General features: G+C 40.7%; 1 protein-coding gene across 3 annotated transcripts in view; it reads right to left on the bottom strand.

Moving 5' to 3' along the window:
- Positions 1–6,451: 6,451 nt before the first annotated feature.
- Positions 6,452–20,476, bottom strand: part of DSE (dermatan sulfate epimerase) — a 60,627-nt gene continuing 46,602 nt past the window's right edge. For 2 of the 3 annotated variants that reach the window (XM_004702013.4, XM_045294443.1), the window contains 4 exons: positions 17,661–17,914; positions 14,446–14,685; positions 11,677–11,884; positions 6,452–9,138 (listed from right to left, as the gene is read on the bottom strand). In XM_004702013.4, the coding sequence (XP_004702070.1) occupies positions 7,377–9,138; positions 11,677–11,884; positions 14,446–14,685; positions 17,661–17,914 (2,464 nt within the window). In that variant the 3' untranslated portion in view covers positions 6,452–7,376. Of the gene's footprint in view, positions 9,139–11,676; positions 11,885–14,445; positions 14,686–17,660; positions 17,915–20,476 lie in introns of those variants that run through there. The other variant, XM_045294444.1, reaches the window with a different exon arrangement.

Raw genomic sequence — 20,476 nt, 5'->3', positions numbered from 1 at the left:
TGTATGTGAAGAAGTAACCTTACAATTTGCTGTTAATGTTATGAAGTGTCTACTTTGAAGCAGTCAAACTGCCTCATAGTTTAGGAACAAGACTAGAAATCAGCAATAATGCGATTTCCCTGATGACTTACTTTACCCTCTGAATGTCATGCTGAGAAGTCTTCAACGATGACAAATAGCTGTGACTGATTTTTAGAATGTGAAGATGTCATTTTGCCTATCTGTAATAAAGAAAATATTTACAACGATATTGGTTGCTCTTTCAGTTTCACTAGATTAAAGGTCAACATGACAGAATTTGTTAATTGTTTGGGTATAACTATGCTCGTAGTTCATGCTCTGTATTGTACCTGTTATTAAGCATAGCATTTTTGAACACTCCAGGTAATTAAATGTCAAGCATTCAAACAGTTCATAGTGAGCTTTCGGCAGTAGTCTATAATGACTGCTGTTGTTTCTTCTCCTGAGTCTAGCTTCCTACTTTGTAAAATTTACCTTTCACACATCATCGGTACACAGACTGGTTAGAACTCTGCCAGGCTCAAAAAGAAGGCCGTTCCTATCTTTGCTTTCCAGAAAGCTCTACATAGCCTAATGTGGCAAACATGGATGGGGTGATATTTTCATGCACTGAAGGCTTAGCATGTGTGCTTTTTGTACTATTAATAAAACTAAACTTATTTTATAGACCTATCAAATAGTCTTTCAGTCCCTCTTGTCTTCCTCTGGCATCCAAGTCATTTTTTTTAATGAAAAATGGCCTCGCTTTAGCAATGGATTCACAAGGTGCTCTCATCTTCGACCAGACTCTTAAAACATTCACCAGGCAACACAGAAACTATTTAGAGAAAGAAACCATGCAGGAACTTCTCTAAGACGCTCCCCTTGCCAGAGTGTTTCTTGGGAAATCAGGTGGCCCCAGAGGTGCCATGGTGTGAGTCTACCCGTGTGCAGGTGAGGCTGCAAAACCAGCTGAATAACCAACTCCCCAGCCCCACTGCCCACCCCACATTGTCCTCTGTGTTCTAGGACGTCTGCTAGGCTGGCCTGGCTTGGCTTTCTGGGTTGGACAATGGTGTGGACTCGAAAGGTATTCTCATGGGCAATTACTGAAGCTTAGCAACCACCGGTTGCTTCTCGGTGGTTTATAACACTCCACATGGATGGTATGTTAATTTAAATTGTAAGTGGCTTCTGGATTCTCTACCTCATTTGAGAATGGCCCTAAATATAGCAGCCATATAAACTATTTGTGTGCCTGGTTAATATCTGACCTTCACATGTACCCATCCCGGAGTATCGAGTCATCACAGAGCCGATTTGACAGTGTGGAAACAGCTCCAGGCTCTAGTCAGAGCATCTCTTAGGGCAGCAGTTCTCAACTCGTGCGTCGTGACCCTTTTGGGGGAGTGTTGAATGACCCTTTCACAAGGGTTGCATGATTCATAACAGTACCAAAATTATATGTAGCAATGAAAATAATTTTATGGTTGGGGGGTCACCACAACATGAAGAACTATATTTAAGGGTCACAGCATTAGGAAGGTTGAAAGCCACTGTCTCCATGGGCCAAGGTTCATAGCTACCTATGTGGGACATCAGTGATGCTGGCCCACTGTTAGAGCTAGAACTCCATAGGAAGGTGTCTGGGATCACAGCCATTTGCACTCCATTCATTCATCTATTCTACCGGCATGCTTTTGAATACCAAGTATATGCCAAGCGCTGACCAAGAATCAGTATAAACACACACACACACACACACACACACACACACACACACACACACCAGGCAACACAATCCCTACAGGAAGTGTAGTCAGCAGGGGGACAGATAAGGAGGGAATGGTATTCTCTCTGTGTCTTCCATGTGAGCTATTCAAGAGGGACCAGTTTTGTTATTGCAATGAACACTTCAACCATGATAACATTTCTGTAAATATTTCAAAACAAGCATATTTTCCTCTCCAGTCTTGTTTGCGTCAATAATGCTTTAAATATATGAGGGGCTTCAAAAAGTTTGTGAAGAAATGGAATTAAAGGATAGTGGAAATTTTCTATGGCTTTTGAAGCCCTCTTGCATGTAGTACTTCAAAAATTATCTCCCGAATTCTAATGTGTGCTGTGCACCTAATCCTTTTGCCAATAAGACAAATTCCACAGATTGCGGTGAAGGAGTAAAGTTATAAAGCTTATCTGCACAGAGAGCCAATAAATGGGAATCGCTTTTATTTTACTGATGATCTTTGATCCTGGACAAAATTTCAAAAAGTAACAAGCAAAGACTGAAAGTGAAAAGCTAGGGGAATTAGACAAGAAGTTTCCTTTACCAAAACAAAGCAAAACCGAACAAAAAGACACTCCCAACATCCTGTTCTTACCATTTCTTTGAAAGAAAATGTTTAAACCATTGAAAACTTTTTTGTTTCAGAAATTGATTCCCAACTATGCACTGAAAACACTTCTCATTGTTTAATTTGGAATGCATGGGGCAGACTGGAATGTCTTAGAAACTCTTGCCTTAAGAAATTCGACCTTACACCAAAGCCCACCTCTTAGGGTTTCCACTGGGGCTCGCCACTGGAAGAATAAGAATATCTGCCCACAAGCACTGCCCAATAACTGATTTCCAGAGGCATGCAGAAGGTGCAGTCCTTTCCTTTGCTGATTTAGAAGGCAGTGCAAATGTCTGGGTTAATCAAAAGCTTATACAATTGGCACTATATACTTTTGAACGTCATTCCCTCACCCTAAAACTATCTTTTCAGTCTCATTCTCTACCACCTGTCATTATCCACCCTTTGCTCCAGTCATGAGAACCCTGATGGCGTAATGGTTAGGCATTGGGCTGCTAGCCAAAAGGTGCCCAGAACGAAACCACCAGTCGCTCATAGGGAGAAAGATGGGACTTTCTACTCCCCTAAAGAGTGACAGTCTGAGAAACTCACAGGGGCAGATCTATCCTGCCAGACATTGTTGCTGTGAGTTGTCATCTACTAGTTGACAGGGAGTCTGTTTTGGTTTGGCCCCGGTCATAGCAATCAAGGTGAAGTTCTTAAACAGAAATGGTAGGAGGATGGGGAAAGCTCCTGGGTTCATTAAGGAACAGTCGAGTGACTGGGACAGAGCTGTAGCAGACAACTCTACTTAATTAAAATAGGGCCTGGAGGCAAAGCACTAGGGGGCTTTGGTGCATCTGACCAACGCGGCCACATAAGATAGATGCGTGGGTCATATATTTTGCCTGTACACTGGGCCTTAAATGGTCCTTCTTTGAACTTTGTGAAGGAGCAGATGTCTCTTGGAACAGGTCCCCTTGATTGGATTTATTCTCTTCACTGGAACTAAAGTTGTTTTTCTAAAATGCAGTCTGATTATTAAAAAAGAAAAAAAAAAGTCCTGCCTTTGGTTGCCTGCAATGCCCTCCAACAGTGATTCTCTAAGGCGAATCCTCCCCGGGAGGTATGGAAGCCTGTGAGAGCCACCTCAGGGACTTTCCCAAACATACTGGTACACTGGGTTGTGCCTTAGGTCGCTGACAGCAAGGCCAGCAATTTGAAATCACCAGCAGCTCCTTGGGAGAAAGATGGAGTTTTCTACTCCCTTGAAGCTCTAGTCTCAGAAGCTGACAGGGGCAGGTCTACTGTCCTTTGGGGCCGCCAGGTGTTAGAATTGACTCGATGGTGGTGAACCCGACACAGGGGTGTGTGGCAGCCTCTCCCTTGGCCGTCTGCCGGTGAAAACTGCTGTCCAGCTGCTTCAGTAACGGGTGCTGGGGTTCCATGACAGGCTCAGATCAGCAGCCCTCTGCAGGAGCCGTGGCATCCCGCTTCCAGAAAGATGATCGCACTGGGGGCCTTATGGGGGCTCTGTTCTGCCTAATAGGGTTGATGTGGGTCAAAATCATCTCAACAGTAATGGGTTTGGTGTTTTGATTTTGTGAAGGTCTAACTTCACGTTCACTTCTAAGCTTAATGCAAGAAAGAAACCTGAGATGATCTAATCAAGCCCCTGAATCTGCAGATGAGAAAACTGAGGCTCAATACCCTTCACTAACCTCTTTATTTCCCGAATTAGCCTGTGAAAAAGATGACTGTGGCCCAAGTTTGCCCAGTATCGTCCTGGCCAAGATATGTTTTTAAAAAGGAGTCACTATTTTTTACCTCTCAAAAATGTCCAAATTTGGAAGATAAATCCCATAGCCCCTCTTACCTGTGGCTATATCGTTTCATTTGACATTTTAAGTTTTGTTGACATATAATTCACGTGTTAAGTGTGTTAGGAAGAGTTGTGCCATCATCACAATTTGAAACAGCATTTACTTTTAAATTGACAAATATAGTATTGTTTTCTCTAAAATTTGGGGACATTTAAGATTCTTTTGTGGGTGGTTTGTGAATAATCAATCATAAACAGTAAGCCATAATGAAATTATTTTCTATTTAAAACATATTGTGTCTGGTATTCTGTGAAGACATTTTCTAGTAGCCTTAGAATATTTAGTATTTATTTAAAATCATGATGGCTAAGACATTAGTGGAAGAATTAAATCAATATTGCAGCTGATAGAAAACATTTGAATCACTTAAGCAGTCTTTAATGACTTAAGCAGAATAGAGTCCTCCACCTGGCCTTATTAACAATGACAAACGAATGTTCTCTCAGTAGATGACAGGTCTGATCCATCATGACAGCCATTTTTAAGCTAGTTAGTTACAAACAAGGGTGTTTGTCACCCACTGTTTCTAACTGCACAGACGAGCTCTGTGTGCCAATGATTCTCAAATTTTCTCTAAGGTCAGGACCCAAAGTCCCGCCAATCTCCAGACCATCAGCTTGCATATAATCCAATAAACTTGAAACACCCCTTTCATAGTGAGCAGCCTTGAAAGATTCCATAATTGATTACTGTTTCAAAGGAGATTTAATATTGCTTGCCTTTCTTGACGCTACAAAGAGTTCCTTAGTTTTGCTCCAATCTGCACTATCCCTGACATAAAACATGGCTCGTGATGAAAGCTGTGATTTGTTTCAGCAATGTGTTTCACTTGACCACTTAAGCCAGTGTCTGCAGAAGTTTCTTTTTTCAGGGAAATAAATACCAAGTCTACTTGAATGGGAGTGTGGGGTGGGGTGGGAGAGAGGCGGGGACAAGGACTTTGCATTTATTTTGTCATAAGATAAGATTATCATCTTTTTAAAAATCACCTTTAAAATGAGCTCACTGTTAGACTGGATCCTCTTGTGGTGACTCGCTGATTATTGCCTGGTCCCACCCTCGTGAAAACAAGAGCCGGGTGGGATTTGGTGCTTGCTCGCACGTCTCAGCTCCATGAGAAAGTATGTCTGAGCTTAGCAGCCTCAGAAAGTAATTTTCCCTTTTTCCCCCCTCTTTTAAAATTTCCTTTTGAGCATTTTGGACAATTCATCCTTTAGAATGAGAAAGAGTAGAAGACAGGAATGTTGAATGAGGTTAAGTAAACGGAGAATCCGTCACATAAAGCAAGCTTAAATCCCAGTAAGAGCATCCATGCAAGACAAACGGAAGCATTATCCTTTTGAAAACATTATTCTTTTAAACAGTGTGTAATGACATCCTCCCTAGAGACTTTTTACAGGAAAGGGGAGAAAAAACAAACAAACTTCAAAACACTTGCTCATAACTCATTTTCTAGATTCCGAGTGCAATGCGTACAGCACTGCAGAAAGCCAAGCTTCTATCTTCTTCATCTAAGAAGACGGAAAATTAGAACGGCATGAAAGGTGATCATGGAAATCTCGGCCGGTTCTTTTCTGTTGTTACATCTGGTATTTCCTTGCGCAAAAAGACAGGAGAAAAAGTCATCATTATTCCCTTAGACCTAAAAATTAGTGAATGTATCCTGACTCTTAAAACTTGCGCTAAGTATATTTTGCTTTCGGCGTGGAAAATATGAAAGATGCAGATGTGCTCCGTGTACAACATCCCTTGGAAGTGTGCCCGCCTCTTGCTGAAGTACAGGGAGCCTGGGAGCTGTACTCTGTGGAACTGCCTTGCTATTCCTGGTCCCACAGTGTTTCTGCCTTTGACAGGATGCAGTCTTCGCACAGTTTAACCACTCACTTTCGTGGAAAACATTTGAGTTTCCTTCTCTAACAGGCTTCTACTTGACCCACGTTCCACTATATAAACTGTAGGGTATGTTCCCATTACTTTACACTGCTGCGGGCGTGGCTGAAAATAACTACAGTTGTCTGTTTTTAGCTTTGGTGTTTTCTAAATATCTGAAGTTGGCTTTTGATTTAAATGTCTAGACAAGAAAAAAGCAAAACAAACAGATGATGTGCTTTGATTCAAACACTATTGTATAGATTTAATTAGAGCAGAACCAAATAAACATCTCTCTTCAAAGAATTCAGGAAAGATTTCACACATTTTGAATATATTGTAAGAAAGGAGAATGACACCATAGAAAATCACAATTATGATGTTTATTTAGCAAAATAAACTTGATGAAGTCTTCTATTAAAAAACACACATAAAAAATCATATTCAAAGTTAGGCTTTCCCATCTTCTTTGGTATGGAAATCCACTTTCACAATATAAAATATTTTATTTTTAATAGTTTGGTCACTGGATCCAAAATAGTTTTCCATCTAAGGAAAATACAAAACTGAGTTCTCTGTAATTATCTGGCTTACAGGATAACTGATGAATGGGCAAAAGTAATATGCATGCAGAGCCTGACTCTTCAAGACAAATTCATTTGTGGATATATGTTTTCTACTGGAAATGTATTTTGAATATTTTTGGTGATTTTCATTTTTACTGTGTGATATGAATAACAAATCTATAAGACCATTCTGTGCACTCAATTAAGTACAACTTCTCCCAGTAAGCTGATACCCCAGTACGAAGACTTAGCAACACTTAATTCTCAACACGATTATACCATTTTCAAAAGTGTTTGTATATTTTTAAATTGTGTGCTTCAGCAGTCTTTTCCATGAAACAACATCTGGATATTGCTAATAGCATTAAATAGACATGACTCAAATTCTACTTAAATAATTTTTTTTCTCTTAAGAAACATAATTACTTAAACCCAACGATTTTTTGTTTCTACTCTAAGTAATTTTATGTGGTCTGCTAAATTAGCAAGGTAAAACACTTCCAGAAACACCAAAGGAGAACTGAGCTACTCTTATTCCTCTGATAACATTGTCGACTGATTCTGATTTCTCTATGTCCCTGAATTCTTGGCTGGAACGATCACCCCATAATTTGTTAAAATGAATAAGAAAAAAAGACCCCATTACAAACTTGGGCTTTTCTTGGGTGTTTTGCATAGACTCTTGTGATCACCAAATGATCAAGCAATTTGTGGCATCAGTGCTAACACTGAGACTGAGAACAAGAGGAGTACAACCACAGTAAGATGCAGCTGTCTATCAGAAGGACTGTATAAAGACATCTTTGGCCATGTAGACTCTGGGCCCTCTGGAAATAAGTCAGTTGCACTGCCAACATGACAAAGAAAATAGCAATGTTCAGGATCAGGAACAGTCTGGTGTATGACGCAGACAGGGACGGCGCCCTCCTGAGAGTCGTTGTCAGCATCCGGGCCTGGCCAAATTGGCCTTTCACCAAGCCACCATTTTTGTGTTTTTCATATGTTACATCTGCAAAATCTAAAAGGTCTTTCATTTCTTCATCTTCATCTACAGGCAGTTCTTTCTGTGCCAAAATCTGAGCTTTCTGCCTAATCCTTTTCTCGTTGACTTCTATCTGTGCAAAGATATCGGGGACGGCATCCACAAATTTGTAACGCTTGCCTGCCCTTCGGGTTTTCTTCGATTTGCTTTGCTGCAGCAGCTGCTGCTGAGATATGGCAAAAATCCTGTCAATGGCCTCCTCGGTCTGCCTCTTATCTGAAAACCGCAGCAAGCGCTCTGCGGTCTTCCTAAAGCTAGCCGTGTTCCGAACTCGGGACAGGATCTGTTTCTCCAATAGCTGGAACACCGGCTTAAAACGCTGCAGGTTCTGTTCCACAATGGCAGCATAGTCCCTCACCTCGGGGACCAGTGTGCTCCTGATGGCTGCGCTTCGGTCAAAAAGAATTTTCTGGTGATCTGCAATGACTTGCGCAAAGGCAGACTGCCCTGTGGCCTCGCCTGTCCAAAGGTAAGTTGCATAGGCATGTTCGCTAGTGGCTATAAACACATCCAGTTGCTGAGCGTCTCCATGGATACTGAAGCTCTGGACATCTACAGATGGCCCTATGAAGAGGTAAGCCACCCTGGTGATGGGGCTTCGAAGGTGCATGGTGACATTCACATAGTTTGTACCATTGTAGGGATAGCCCCGCGGGTATGTCACAGAAGCAAAGGTTGCTTTCTCACTGTAGCCAGTATCATCCATCCAGTACATTTTATAGAGACCATCTCGTTGCCTGATGAACGCCCCATGGACACCGTCTACCTCTGTCTCCTCAAAAGGAGCATCCACATTGTGGAAGAAGCTTGCGGCTGTTTCCACGGGACTCGCCTCTCCCAGGGATATTTGGTCCACAAGGAGGAGAAGCTGCGGGTGCAAGAGGATAAGGTTCCTCTGAACATTCTTCAGATTGAGCCGAGGGTTATAAGCGCCGACACCTTCTCCGCGGATGAAAACCAACCCGTTTTTCTCCATTGCGGCAACGACTCTCCCCTGACAGTTGGCTGCCAGGTCGTGCTTGTATTTAGACCATTTGGATGAGCAATCTTCTGTAACCTGGCCCTCCCAGGGAGCAAAGCAGCTCTTTGACACAGCCGGGGAAAACATCAACGCGTTATTGAAGTAGGTATACTTTGGCCCATACAGAGCCTCCGTGATGAAAGGCACGCCGTTGGGAGCAAAGGTGAAGGAGTTCTGATCAGGATGCTCATGCCCCGCATTAAAATTTCGCCAGCCTTTGATCCAGTCTTTGTATTTGCTTCTGTGCACAATGTCGTAGATTGCACGTCCTCCGAGCTTTCCGGACTTGAAGGAAAGGAAGGATCTATTGATTTCTGCAGGAAGGGCACTTCCATAGGTCACCACACCCCAGTCTTCAAAATAATGCAATGCCGGAGTCCCAAAATCTGGAGGGGGAACGGATTTCAAGCTGGCATCATACCTGAAAGAGTCAATTTAAAGAAATCAAATGTCAATGAGGTGGAAATAAAATAACCTTACTTTAGAACTGTAGCCCGAGGGAACACACAAATGCTCCTCAGAGAGTGGACGGTCCAGACTGCTGATGGGGACAATTCTGAAGAGAGCCCACAGATAGTCTCAGGATGCTTGGGGGAAACCCTTGGCACATGGGCAAGAAGCGTTATCTTTATGATTTGCAACCTGAAGCGGTTTTACTGCTAACCATCACATGGGCCTTCTTTACTTGACCAGAGCTGTCACTCAAGCTGCGGCTGGTAAGCACTTCACCCAAACGTTTCCTCGTATAGCAAACGCACGTAAGGCTCACCACCCAAACAAACCAAAACTGCAATGGCGTATTGTACCATGCTCACTGCGATTACTGAAAGTTTGGTAGAGCAGGCATTCCTTTAAAATACAAATAGAGTCGAACATATCAGATAAAATTCATTGCCAGCACCAGACCTGGGGACCTAAGTAGGTGGAGTTCGAGGAGACGGAAGTTGGAATTAGCTAGCAGTGAGCTGAACATTTACTATTGAGGGATTTAGCATTGTGCTTACCAGCGCTACCTTAGACCCAAGGTTGTGGTTGCCTTTTTAAAAATCTGCCAATGATGCCATGTCCTAGGGATGGTAACTGGTTTCTTAGCAAAGTGACACAACAATTGACATTAAACTTCCTCTGTGATTAAGAGCACAGGCTCTTGATCCAGTAGGCATCTAAAAACAATAAGGATGAACACGTATTTTCCCTGATTTCAGTTAACAGCTTTGACAGATTCATACAATTTGGATTCAGGGGAAGAAAAGCTGCTTTTTATCTAAAGTGAATTAGTCACCTATGGTGAAGTTCATTTTACTAGTTTGGGGGGGCTTCACCCATAGTTCTTGAGCTTCAGAAAGGGTTTCTCTACTGATGTCTAGTGTAATGTTGGCCTACTTAATGTGACGGAACACATCTAGACACAAACTGCATTGGGCAACATTCTCTCAGGCAGGCTTTGGTCTGGGTCCATATTCCTGTGAAGTCAGATGTCGCACCACGTTAAACAGCATTAATCTGACCCCTGGAGTGAGCTCTGTGGAATTTTCTTAGTTGTTACTTATTCGTAAATTGATAACATTATTAGGCAATTATTCCAAACCCCTGAAAGGAATCGGAAATAGTTATATATTAAGACAGGTAGTTCATCTGTGAAAACACAATGCTAGTATTTCCCCCCCTAAATTCTTACATTATGATAAAAAGCACGAACAATGTCATAAAAAGCTAACTTTGTAATTGGAAGCAATTCTAAGAGCTTGAAAAGACACCAGGGGTTGATGATTAACTTGTTCCCTGTAATTTCAACTTTTAACTTATTAGGTGCCAACAATATATTTGGCACTACTTTAAAAAAAAAAAAAAGGAACCCCATGCTTTTCTTCCTGGGCTTAAAAGAATAAAGGAAAAAATTACATGGTTCTTTTTATTATCAAAATGAATCTGTCCAATGTTGTCAAACAGTGTTAAACAGTTTTGTAAGTTTAGTAGCAGCTTTGTTACTGAACGATTATAATGCTCCATTTACCAAAACGTTTTACTACTGCTGTGTGTGGGTGTGTAATAACCAAAATAACTTCTGTGGTTTCCTCTTTATGATTTCAAAACTGATGTAAATCAAAACGTGTCTATTGAAATAATGTAAGTCTCTGACATTGTGTTAGACAGGGTTCTCTAGAGAGATAAAACCAAATTGCTGATAATATATTTATTTATAAAGATACTTAGATATATAACAAGAAATGAACTGTTAAATCATATACAGATAAAATATAATACAAGAAATGAATGGTTAAATTATAAAGCACTACAAATGGCTCACTGTAATTCACTCCCGTGAGAAAGGGTTGTGAGAGACTAGCAGTCCTTCAAGTCTAGTCTGCTACCAGATTTTCCTCTATTTACAGAGCGAGCTAGGCTATGTCAGCACAGCAGCCAATCACAAGGCAGGTCACCAACTGCCAGCCAGGTCACCAACTGCCAGTCCCCAGCTCCAGTGATCTCTTAAAGGAACCTCAACTTACAGCGACACAGTCCACAGGCTAGACGTCCCACAGGTAGTGTAGCCTTTAAATTGAGGCACAGAACAAGCAAGGCAGCTGCACACTGGTCTGATGATCAAAGAGTGAGAGACAAGAAAGACGAGACTCACCAAGCCATTTATCTCTCTGCCCTTCAGTTAATCCCACTTGTGCTTATCGGCCAGGCTGGCACAATAAACTATCTCAGACATCTCTAGTAAGAATTTTTTAAAAAGAACTCAAGAGGGTAAAGAGTAATGAGGTCTTAAACCTAAGGGAGTCTTTCTAGTGGAGTTTCAAATACTGTGATACAGATGGAATTGAAGCTGCATGTACCTGGGTTGCACAGAGAAGGGGTTCGCAGTGGGAGTTGTCTCATTTAGGCAAAAGTAGGATGTGGCGCACATCATGACATTGGGCACTAGTTCTCTTTAAAGTTCAATGCTTCTTACCAGAGAAACTCCGTGTGGAGAGTGCACCAGCGCTGCCCTTTGGATGGAGTTCCCGGACCCTCCATCACTCGGTTCCTCCTGATTCGATCGGCCAGCCAGTTACCACTGCCGTTACGTATGACAAATTTATCCAGGAACACTAACTGACTTTCTGGACCATAAAACCAGTTGTAATTTGAGTCTGCAATAGCCACCGTTCTTTGAAACCCTGCAGGTAAAAGTTTGAGAGAATGAAAAGAAATTTCAAACTGCATACTCCTATGAAGATCTAAACAATGATCTTTCACCCCTTTGTAACCGATGTAACATGCAGTGCCTACCTACATTTTTAACACTTCTGGGGCTTAGTGGGAAGCTCCTATCCCACTTTTCATGCATGCTGCTATCTGACAAGAGCCAGTATAACTGCGTGATTATAAAGAAACTCATCTCATCCACCCAAGCAGTAGAGATCCCTTAGAATATCCTAGGAAGCTTCAAAAAGTTCAAGCAAAAATGGAATGAAACAATAATGGTATATTCCCCCAAACTTTTTAAAGTCCTCTCATTATATGTCCCATTATTTGCCCCCAAACCTACAGTACTTCAAAATTGCCTTTTCATTAAATTTGAAAAGCCTCCAGTACTGAAGACACATGGCTTCAACAAAAAAATGAAAGCAGAAAACAATTCCGTCATGAAAAGGTTAAACCTGGCTCTAAATTATAGTCAATTGTGTATCTTGGATAAAAATAACAAAGAAAACCACATTTTCTATGAGCTTCCTCAAACTAATTCATTAGAGTCCCGCTGAAAATCTTTCACGAATCTTGGTGCAAGTTGACAGTTGTTTATCACTGATGTGACCGTTTAGCTTTGAAAACAAAAATGTCACACCTCCTTGTGCTCATGTATACTGCTGCCCCTTCCCTCCTTTTACCACAGGCCACCCTATGTGCAATTATGTCTACACATCTCTGTGGGCTACACCTGTGCACAGTGAACTCATGGACCTGGAATGAACGCGAGCTCTCTCACCAACTCACCCTGGATTGCAGACCAAGGGGATAATATCTCACGCGAGAAACGCACGGCCATCGAGTCAATTCGGATCCCTAAGGATGCTATAAGCAACCACCACCCACTGCCATTGAGTCGATTTCTGACTCTTAGCAACCCTGTAGGCCAGGGGAAAACTGTCCCTATCAGTTTCTGAGACTAACTCTTTACAGGAGTAGAAAGTCTCATCTTTCTCCCATGGTGTGAGTGGTGATTTCAAACTGCTGACCTTCTAATTGGCAGCCCCAGTGCATAACCACTATGCTGCCATAGCTCCTGGGTAACACATAGGACAGAATAGGACTGCTGTTTTGGGTTTCCGAGGCTGTGAATGTTTACAGTACTAGACAAGACTCATTGTTCTCCCTCGGATCAGCTGGTGGGTTCGGACGTCTAACCTTGTGGCTAGCAGTCCAATGTGTATCTCACTTCGATACGGTTTCCAGTAAATTAGAAGTTATACTGTATATAGGGTCAAGAGGAGAAATCTGACTACTACAGGAAGAAACAATAACTTCCAGGTAAGATCTGTCCCTATGTACTGCTGGAAACTTAAAAAAATAAGGACAGTGCAAGGGTCATAGGGTCAAATATCACTACTGGGCAAGGGAAGGAAAGAGAAGCGGATAAGACAGAATATAATCCAGAGAAAGAAGAATGGGCGAAACCCTAGTCCAGACAAACATCATTATAATATCAATTGTAGAAAAGAAAGAAAAATGTAGTTGAGAGCATAGTGACTGAATAATGAAAACCCATCCCAAAGGTTACAAAAGCACAAGGGAAAGTGAGGAACACAGAGATTTATTTCAAACAAAATAGACTTAAACATGGCTCTGCGAGTACTAAATGACTGCAGACAACTTCTCTCGGTAATAATACATTTGTCTTAAGTCTCATTAAGATGCCTTAAAGGAAAAAAGGCCCGATCAAGACAGTGGATTCTGAGGCGATCTGCCGGGCCAGGGGGATTCAAGGCAGAGAGGCCTTCTAAGACGGTGACGGCAACTGGCTTTTGGAATTCCAAAAGGAGTAATTTTAACAGCTTTCCTTAGAAGGACACAGGACAGTCACTGCGGTTTATGCATTTGTGAGAAAAAAATACTTCCTAAGCTTTTTATAACTTCTTAAGTACTGTTTGGAAATAAGTAGAGTTATAGAACTCTCAATGAAATGAATAAGTTCTTAAATCATATATATACATATATATGCTAGAGTTAGTTTTATATTAGAAAAATAAGCTACATAGAAAAAATAAATGAGAGGTTTTGTAGCAATCGGTTTTCCATACGTTTTCTACAATTGATATTATTTAATGAAACCAAATATTAAAAAAATACTTCAACAAAAATGTTAGTAGAAGCTTTTTTTGGTGACCTGTGCATAAATTGTTTGAAAGAAAAAATTAAAAGCAAAAAATTAGAATTGAGGAAAATTAGCATACTTATATTTGTACATTCATGAAAGGGTTTACATATGTATCCAAGTTTATGCACACATAAAATCTGCAATACTGTGGAAGCTAGATCTTATATTTGGTCCACTATGCTCCAAGCTGTATAGTAAATTTCCAACCCTAAGGATCTGCAATCTGTAACACTCGCATTCAATTCTTTGATTTTTAATATCATTAATCTTAATATGATTTAAAACCACAGACCTCATTTCTTTATAAATCAGAAACAATTAAAATAATTTTCATGTTTTCCCATTTCTGATGCCTCACTGTACCTGGTAGGATGGTTCTATACATAAATGCAAAGTGTTGCTTAAGCCATGGATGGCCAAAGTGGTTGATGTTAAAGTGCCTTTGAACCAGAAACATATACTGGAAGAGGGATCTAGTGGTGTAGCTGCCATAAGCAACTCCTTCATAGAGGGTGCCATCTGTCACTTCCCGGAGCAAGACCAGAGATTTCTCCATGATGGTCAGAACTTGTTTGGTCCATAAATAGGCTTCTTGAAGATACCCTGCAGGACAAAAAACCAAAAGGGAACATGGACTCATGGTTGTCCGAATAAAATCCTGAGTTGTCTAACTAGTTTATAATCCACCTTGCCTTTAGCAAACATCTTCATGTGTCGCAGTTACAAGCTAGAAAACAAACGCAAACGATTGCCATCTCGTAAATCCCATCTCATGGTGACCACGTGAGTCACAGGGCTGTCTCTTCCAATTAAGCCCTGTTTGGGATGGGGCCGCAATGTTGGGTAAAAGGTTCTTGAGTAGACGTCACTCATTCACTCTTCAATTACGTGAAGATAAACCTTCAAAGGCGCATCAGTCATTTCCCAATCCTTAATACACAGAAGCCACAGTACACCCAAGACCACACATCACACATCATTTTGTCTAGAAAATCACTTATAATTTTGTGTCCACGAAACAAAATTTGTATGTTGAGACCTTATTCAATTTTCCTAAAATAATACTTTAAAATATTTTCTTAACTTTATCATTTTATTAAGTGTTCACCATTGTTTTACAAAATATATACCAAGATGCTGATTCTGCAGATGCTAAAGGAACAGGCTTCAATCTGTATTACTGCTAGAAGACAAGCTCTCGTCCTTATTGGGCTTTTAGGTCCCACAGGATCTGAAGAGCAGCATAGGAGGGTGGCGAGGCCACTGAATTAGGAATCTAAGCACAAAATTAAATCAACTAGGAGTCCTGAATCTGCTACATATAATCTGCATAAGTTTGTCCAAGTTTTTCTCCAAACTGTCATATTTTCTAAATCCCAATGGAAAATTAAAGGTCTAAAATACAAGCGTTCAAGTAAAAAGCAAATGTTTTGAGAATGATGAGGGAAACAAATGTACAAAAGTGCTTGACACAATGGATGGATGGATGGATTGTGTTAAGAGTTGTATGAGCCTCCAATAAAATGATTTAAAAAAAAATACCATCCAGAGGGAAAGAGCATTTGGCAATTAATGAAAGTTTTATTTTTGTTTAAAAAAAGCTAAAATATTCTCTTGCCTCCAAATCGCTAGCTGTCTATAATTCTTATATTTTAGTTAACAATAACTCGTATATCTATAGCATTTTGAATTTATATAGCACTGAACATAATCTTAATCTTTTTAACAATCTAATCATGCATTATTACCACCAATATTTCAGATGAGAAATCCAAACATCAACTTGTTTAAGACCACTGGCACATGACTAAAATCGAACTCAGCAATATCAGTCAATACCTATAAGTCCTGGCCTTGAAGTCGCACCAAACCCACTACTATGGGAACAATTTTGATATTGTGAGATTCTACAGTGTTTCTGAGACTGTAAATCTTTATTGGAGGAGGCAATCTCATCTTTATCTCCCAGGGTGGCTGATGGGTTTGAACTGCCGCTCTTGTGGTTAGCAGTCCAAAGCCTAAGCCACAGTGCCATCAGACCCTGATGGGCATGGATTTACTAGCAGTCTGGCCAGAGTAGCTCGTGAAACTAGAGTATGTCAAGAAAGCCAAAACTACAGATTTCATCTTTCCTTCTGCAGTCTTTTTATAAACGTGTGCGCTGCTTATGTGAGGGACCTGCCAGTGTACTGCAGAGTAACTTACTACTTTTATCAGAAAATAAATGTCAATAAAAACTCTTGCCTGGAAGAACTTCATATTTTGATGGAATCTGCATTAGTTTTCTGGGTGCCCATTTATGATTTTGAATGATTTTAGCTTTCCAAAGACCAAGAAAATAAATTCTATTTTGTCCCTAGAGAAATGAACATTTACTTCAGAAAACAAAACTACGCTACCTTAACTCCTAGGTCTGGAGTTGAGATCTGGCTCCCTTTTTTTCACCATTTCACGATGAAATGTTTCTATGCGTCTTCAAATGTATGAAATGATTTGACAATGAATTTTCACTTTGGGTCTTATTTATATTTTATTTTGTTTTTTGTGAGAGTAGGAGACAAAGAGAGTGAGGATGAGAAGTCACCTTTCTAGTCTGCAGATAATTGTACATTACATTTCCATCCCTAAAGAGAAAACACACCGGAGCAGAAAGAGATTAGACTTTGGTTAGAATTGTCCAAATCCCAGCTACCTTATATGGGTAATGTGAAAATTAAATAAAATATGTACTGATACTTATGGTCCACGTAGTCAAGTGTTAAACGATCTAGTCAAGTGTTAAATATTAAAGTGTGTATTTAATATTCTGTTCATTGTGATGTAAAGACTTTTCTTTAAAATTCAATATATGTAGTCCTTCAGAGACATCCAGAGGCATCATAGTTACGTCAGAATTATAAGATAAAGCAAAATGAAATACTGTCAATTACAGCATGCTTTAAGGCTAAGTAGCAGTACAAGCCACAAAAGTTGATTCCATTGCTGACTGAAAACCAGTTTTTCTCAGTGTGTGATACTGAACCTTCAGGGAGCAGGAGTGATCTGGTGTGATTTGCAAAAGCAGATACTCAGACTTTAACCTGGATTACGGGGTAGAGTACGAAAGTTTTTAATTTCCAGGATAGTGTTGAGTGATTTCTTTCTCTTTTTTTCCTGAAAAGGGGGCAGTAGGGCCAAGTGAGTTTGGGACTGTACGGCCTAAATGATCTACACTGGATGTTTTAAGTCTTCTGAGAAAAAAGAATCGTGCCCTGACGATAGAGCTGTGCTCCCAGGAACATTTGCTTCAAGAACGCTCCTTTTGAAAATGCCCTTTGGCTGCTTTCACTGAACACATGACTTTCCACCACTCACTCTGTGCTGTAAGAAAACAGCCGCGGACATTCATAAACCACACAGAAATCTCCTCCGGCTAATCTGACTAAGAGAATCTAGGAGAATGATGTCTCTCAATTAGCTGAGAGGCTGGATTCCTTCATCCCAGACTCAGTTAAGATCCAAGTATGAACACGTTCCCAAGAACAGTTACAACAACGCATGCGCGCAGTCTGGCATTCCCTTGCCGTGTCCAGACGCACCTTGATTCATCAGGACCAGGCTTCCCGTGAGCAACGCCATGCAGTTGGTGGGCTGATGATTGTGTAGGTACTGAAACCCCCATCCTCTCCTGTAAGAAGTCTCGTACATGTAGCCCGAGGCATTGGCAATCACTTCAAGAAACTTCTCCTGTTGTGTCTTGCTCAGGTAGTTGTACAAGAAGTCGTAGGCAGTGGCAAAACCAACGAGGGAGTGAGCCAGTGGGACTTCATCCCAAGGAGCATCTTTTACTAACCTGTGAGGGCGGAAACAAAGCGAATGAGTGAGCAGGCCTCCCGGCTTTCATCGCATTCTTGCAAGGTTTGTTTCTCGGCAGTTAAGGACACGACTGAAGGCATGATCCAAAAGGTTTAACACACAGGGTTGCCTTAACTCCACGGAAGACACAAGCTTAACATCTGTCTCATGTGAAGATTACGGTTAGCAGTCTACTCGCAGGATCTGGCAATAGCAAGATGTTGAGAATTTCTCTTTTATTTTTTCACTTCTGGTGAAAGACACTCGCATATACTCAAAGAGATCTAAAGCCCATGAAGCAGCAGGGGAAATCTAAGAACATGTAGCAACAGGGCAAGATCCCCTTCAATCTCTATTCAACTCTTGCCTCCCCACCCTGGGAGGGTCTCCCTTTTATGCTGTGGCTGCCTTGCTAGCACAGTGGAAACAGTACACTCTATCTTATTTCTCATAGGCTGATCAGTTGGACGGGACCATGTTATATAGCTCATCACCTCTCAATCTGGACAAACCTACTTGGTCAGCAGCACCACGGCAGAGGGTGGGGCGGGGGGTTGAAGGGCTGATGTAAGCGAGTAAGATGAGCAGCTTCCAACTCAGCATTTCTGGGTCTCATTCTTTATCATCAAACGAACAGCCCTGCCTTCAAGTTCGTAAACTATCTTCCAAGGAAGTTTGAAAGCTGATCTTCTGGGAAGTATTGTCATTTTCTAGGAAGCAAATTTCTGCTACTTTGCTCTGTAAGCATTTTAATAGTGTGCTGTCTGTGCTAATCAGGATGCTGGAAAGGGGCTTCCCCAGGCAGAACTCCACTGAGTGATCCACAAAAGCCTCCCCATGGGAACAGGATGCATTAGAGTACTCTCCAGAGAGACAAGGAAGCTCCCACCACACTGAGGGAGGTAATTAGGGATTAGACCAAAGCTTAACACTTTCATGCCATGAACATCTTTTGACAATTAAGTGAAGCCTTGGCCCTTTCTCAAAATGTCTTAAAATTCATAAAATACAATATTTAGAAATACAAAATAATTGGCTACTTTAAAATAAAATGATCAAGATAGGTATTGTTCTAAAATGGTGAGACATGTGCTCCTTTACTAGGGCATTACTTAACAAGATTTAGCAGCAGGGATAATAATTACCAGAATTTCTAAGTCGTGATGAGCATAAGCAAGGTTTTGAGATTTCCACAACTGTAATGATATGAAAGCATTGGAGATGTCTATTGTGACAAAGTTACAGGTTCTACTAACATTATTTACTATTACAATGATGATTGGAAGAAATGCTAAATTTCAGTTAGCATTAGTGGATATTAAGATGTAACATTTCACCATAAAAATCCAGAGGACCAAGAAGTTTGTGAAACCCAAGTTAGGAATCCTTAAAAATGTCCTAATTTTTCTTCAAGAGCTTATATTCAAGAAGAGATCTCTTGGTTAGGCCTCCTTTGATCAACCTGTCAGAATTTCAACGTTCCCCTCAATGAACAATGCATTTCATTCCTCTTCCTCATTTTTGGGGTCTCCTTAGTTCTTACCACTATTTAAACATATTACATGTACTTCCTATTAGAAGATCTAATTGTAGGGTGACATTTTCCCCGATGTATTCACTATGGAGTTCCTCGATCCAATAACGATGTGTGGTACATGGTAGTCTCCATGCATATGTTTGGAAGTGTAAAAGGATCAAGACTATACAAGTAGGCAGCACTGGTGACCAGGAACCTGCGAGCATTATGGATCCACGAACCTGGAGGGATTCCTTTGTCACTGATATTCTCAAGAGCTGATTAGCCGTCCTCACTTGGAGCTAAAAACAATAATGTTGAAGCGTTTCTTAACCATTTGGAAATAGACAAAGCCATCTTGGTCTAGCCAGTCAACGAGCCGGGCTCTCTAAGTAGCCAGGGAGCAGGAATCAATTCCCGACTTTAAAATAAGCAAATAACTCACAGTGCAGGCCCGGAATGTTGGGAACAGAATCCTCACTGATGCGTGGTGTGAAGTGAGCCAGGCAGAGAATGCAAGCTCTTTGTCTTGTACGGTGGGTGTCTCTGAACCGTGCTGTAAAGCATCTATAAATTATAGCTTATACTCTTAGCTGTTGACAGTGCAGATGATGACAGTGAACGACGACTACTGGACTCTCCTGCATCCGATTAGCCAAGAACTTTATTTTTATAGACAATACTTTTAGTATAATTTAATTTTTGTCCTTCAGGAAATACTATTATTGAGAAATAAAATTTCTCAGAAAATATCCTATATAGTTTGCTATTTCAAGTAGTTTCCAATTCAACAACATACTCCTGTACTATCAAAAACTGTTTATGGCACCTTCAGGTTTATCACATTATGAAATTTGATCTATATTTCTTAAAGGTGAGCTAAAACCTTTATTATCATCTTGTCCAAACTCAGATACCAAGACAAAATACAATTAATGGAAGACAATATTTTACTGTCATGAGAAACAAAAGGAAATTTCTTCCCAGCTCATGGGTAGCAGAGAAATTATTTTATTCAGTGTGATCCTTACCAGTGATTAATCA

The sequence above is a fragment of the Echinops telfairi genome, unplaced genomic scaffold (genome assembly GCF_000313985.2).
Source record: "Echinops telfairi isolate 266 unplaced genomic scaffold, ASM31398v2 ScPeMD7_3533;HRSCAF=4204_0, whole genome shotgun sequence".
Lineage (NCBI taxonomy): Eukaryota > Metazoa > Chordata > Mammalia > Afrosoricida > Tenrecidae > Echinops > Echinops telfairi.
Note: the sequence above shows the minus strand (reverse complement) of the source record. Positions and strands in the feature narration are given on the sequence as shown.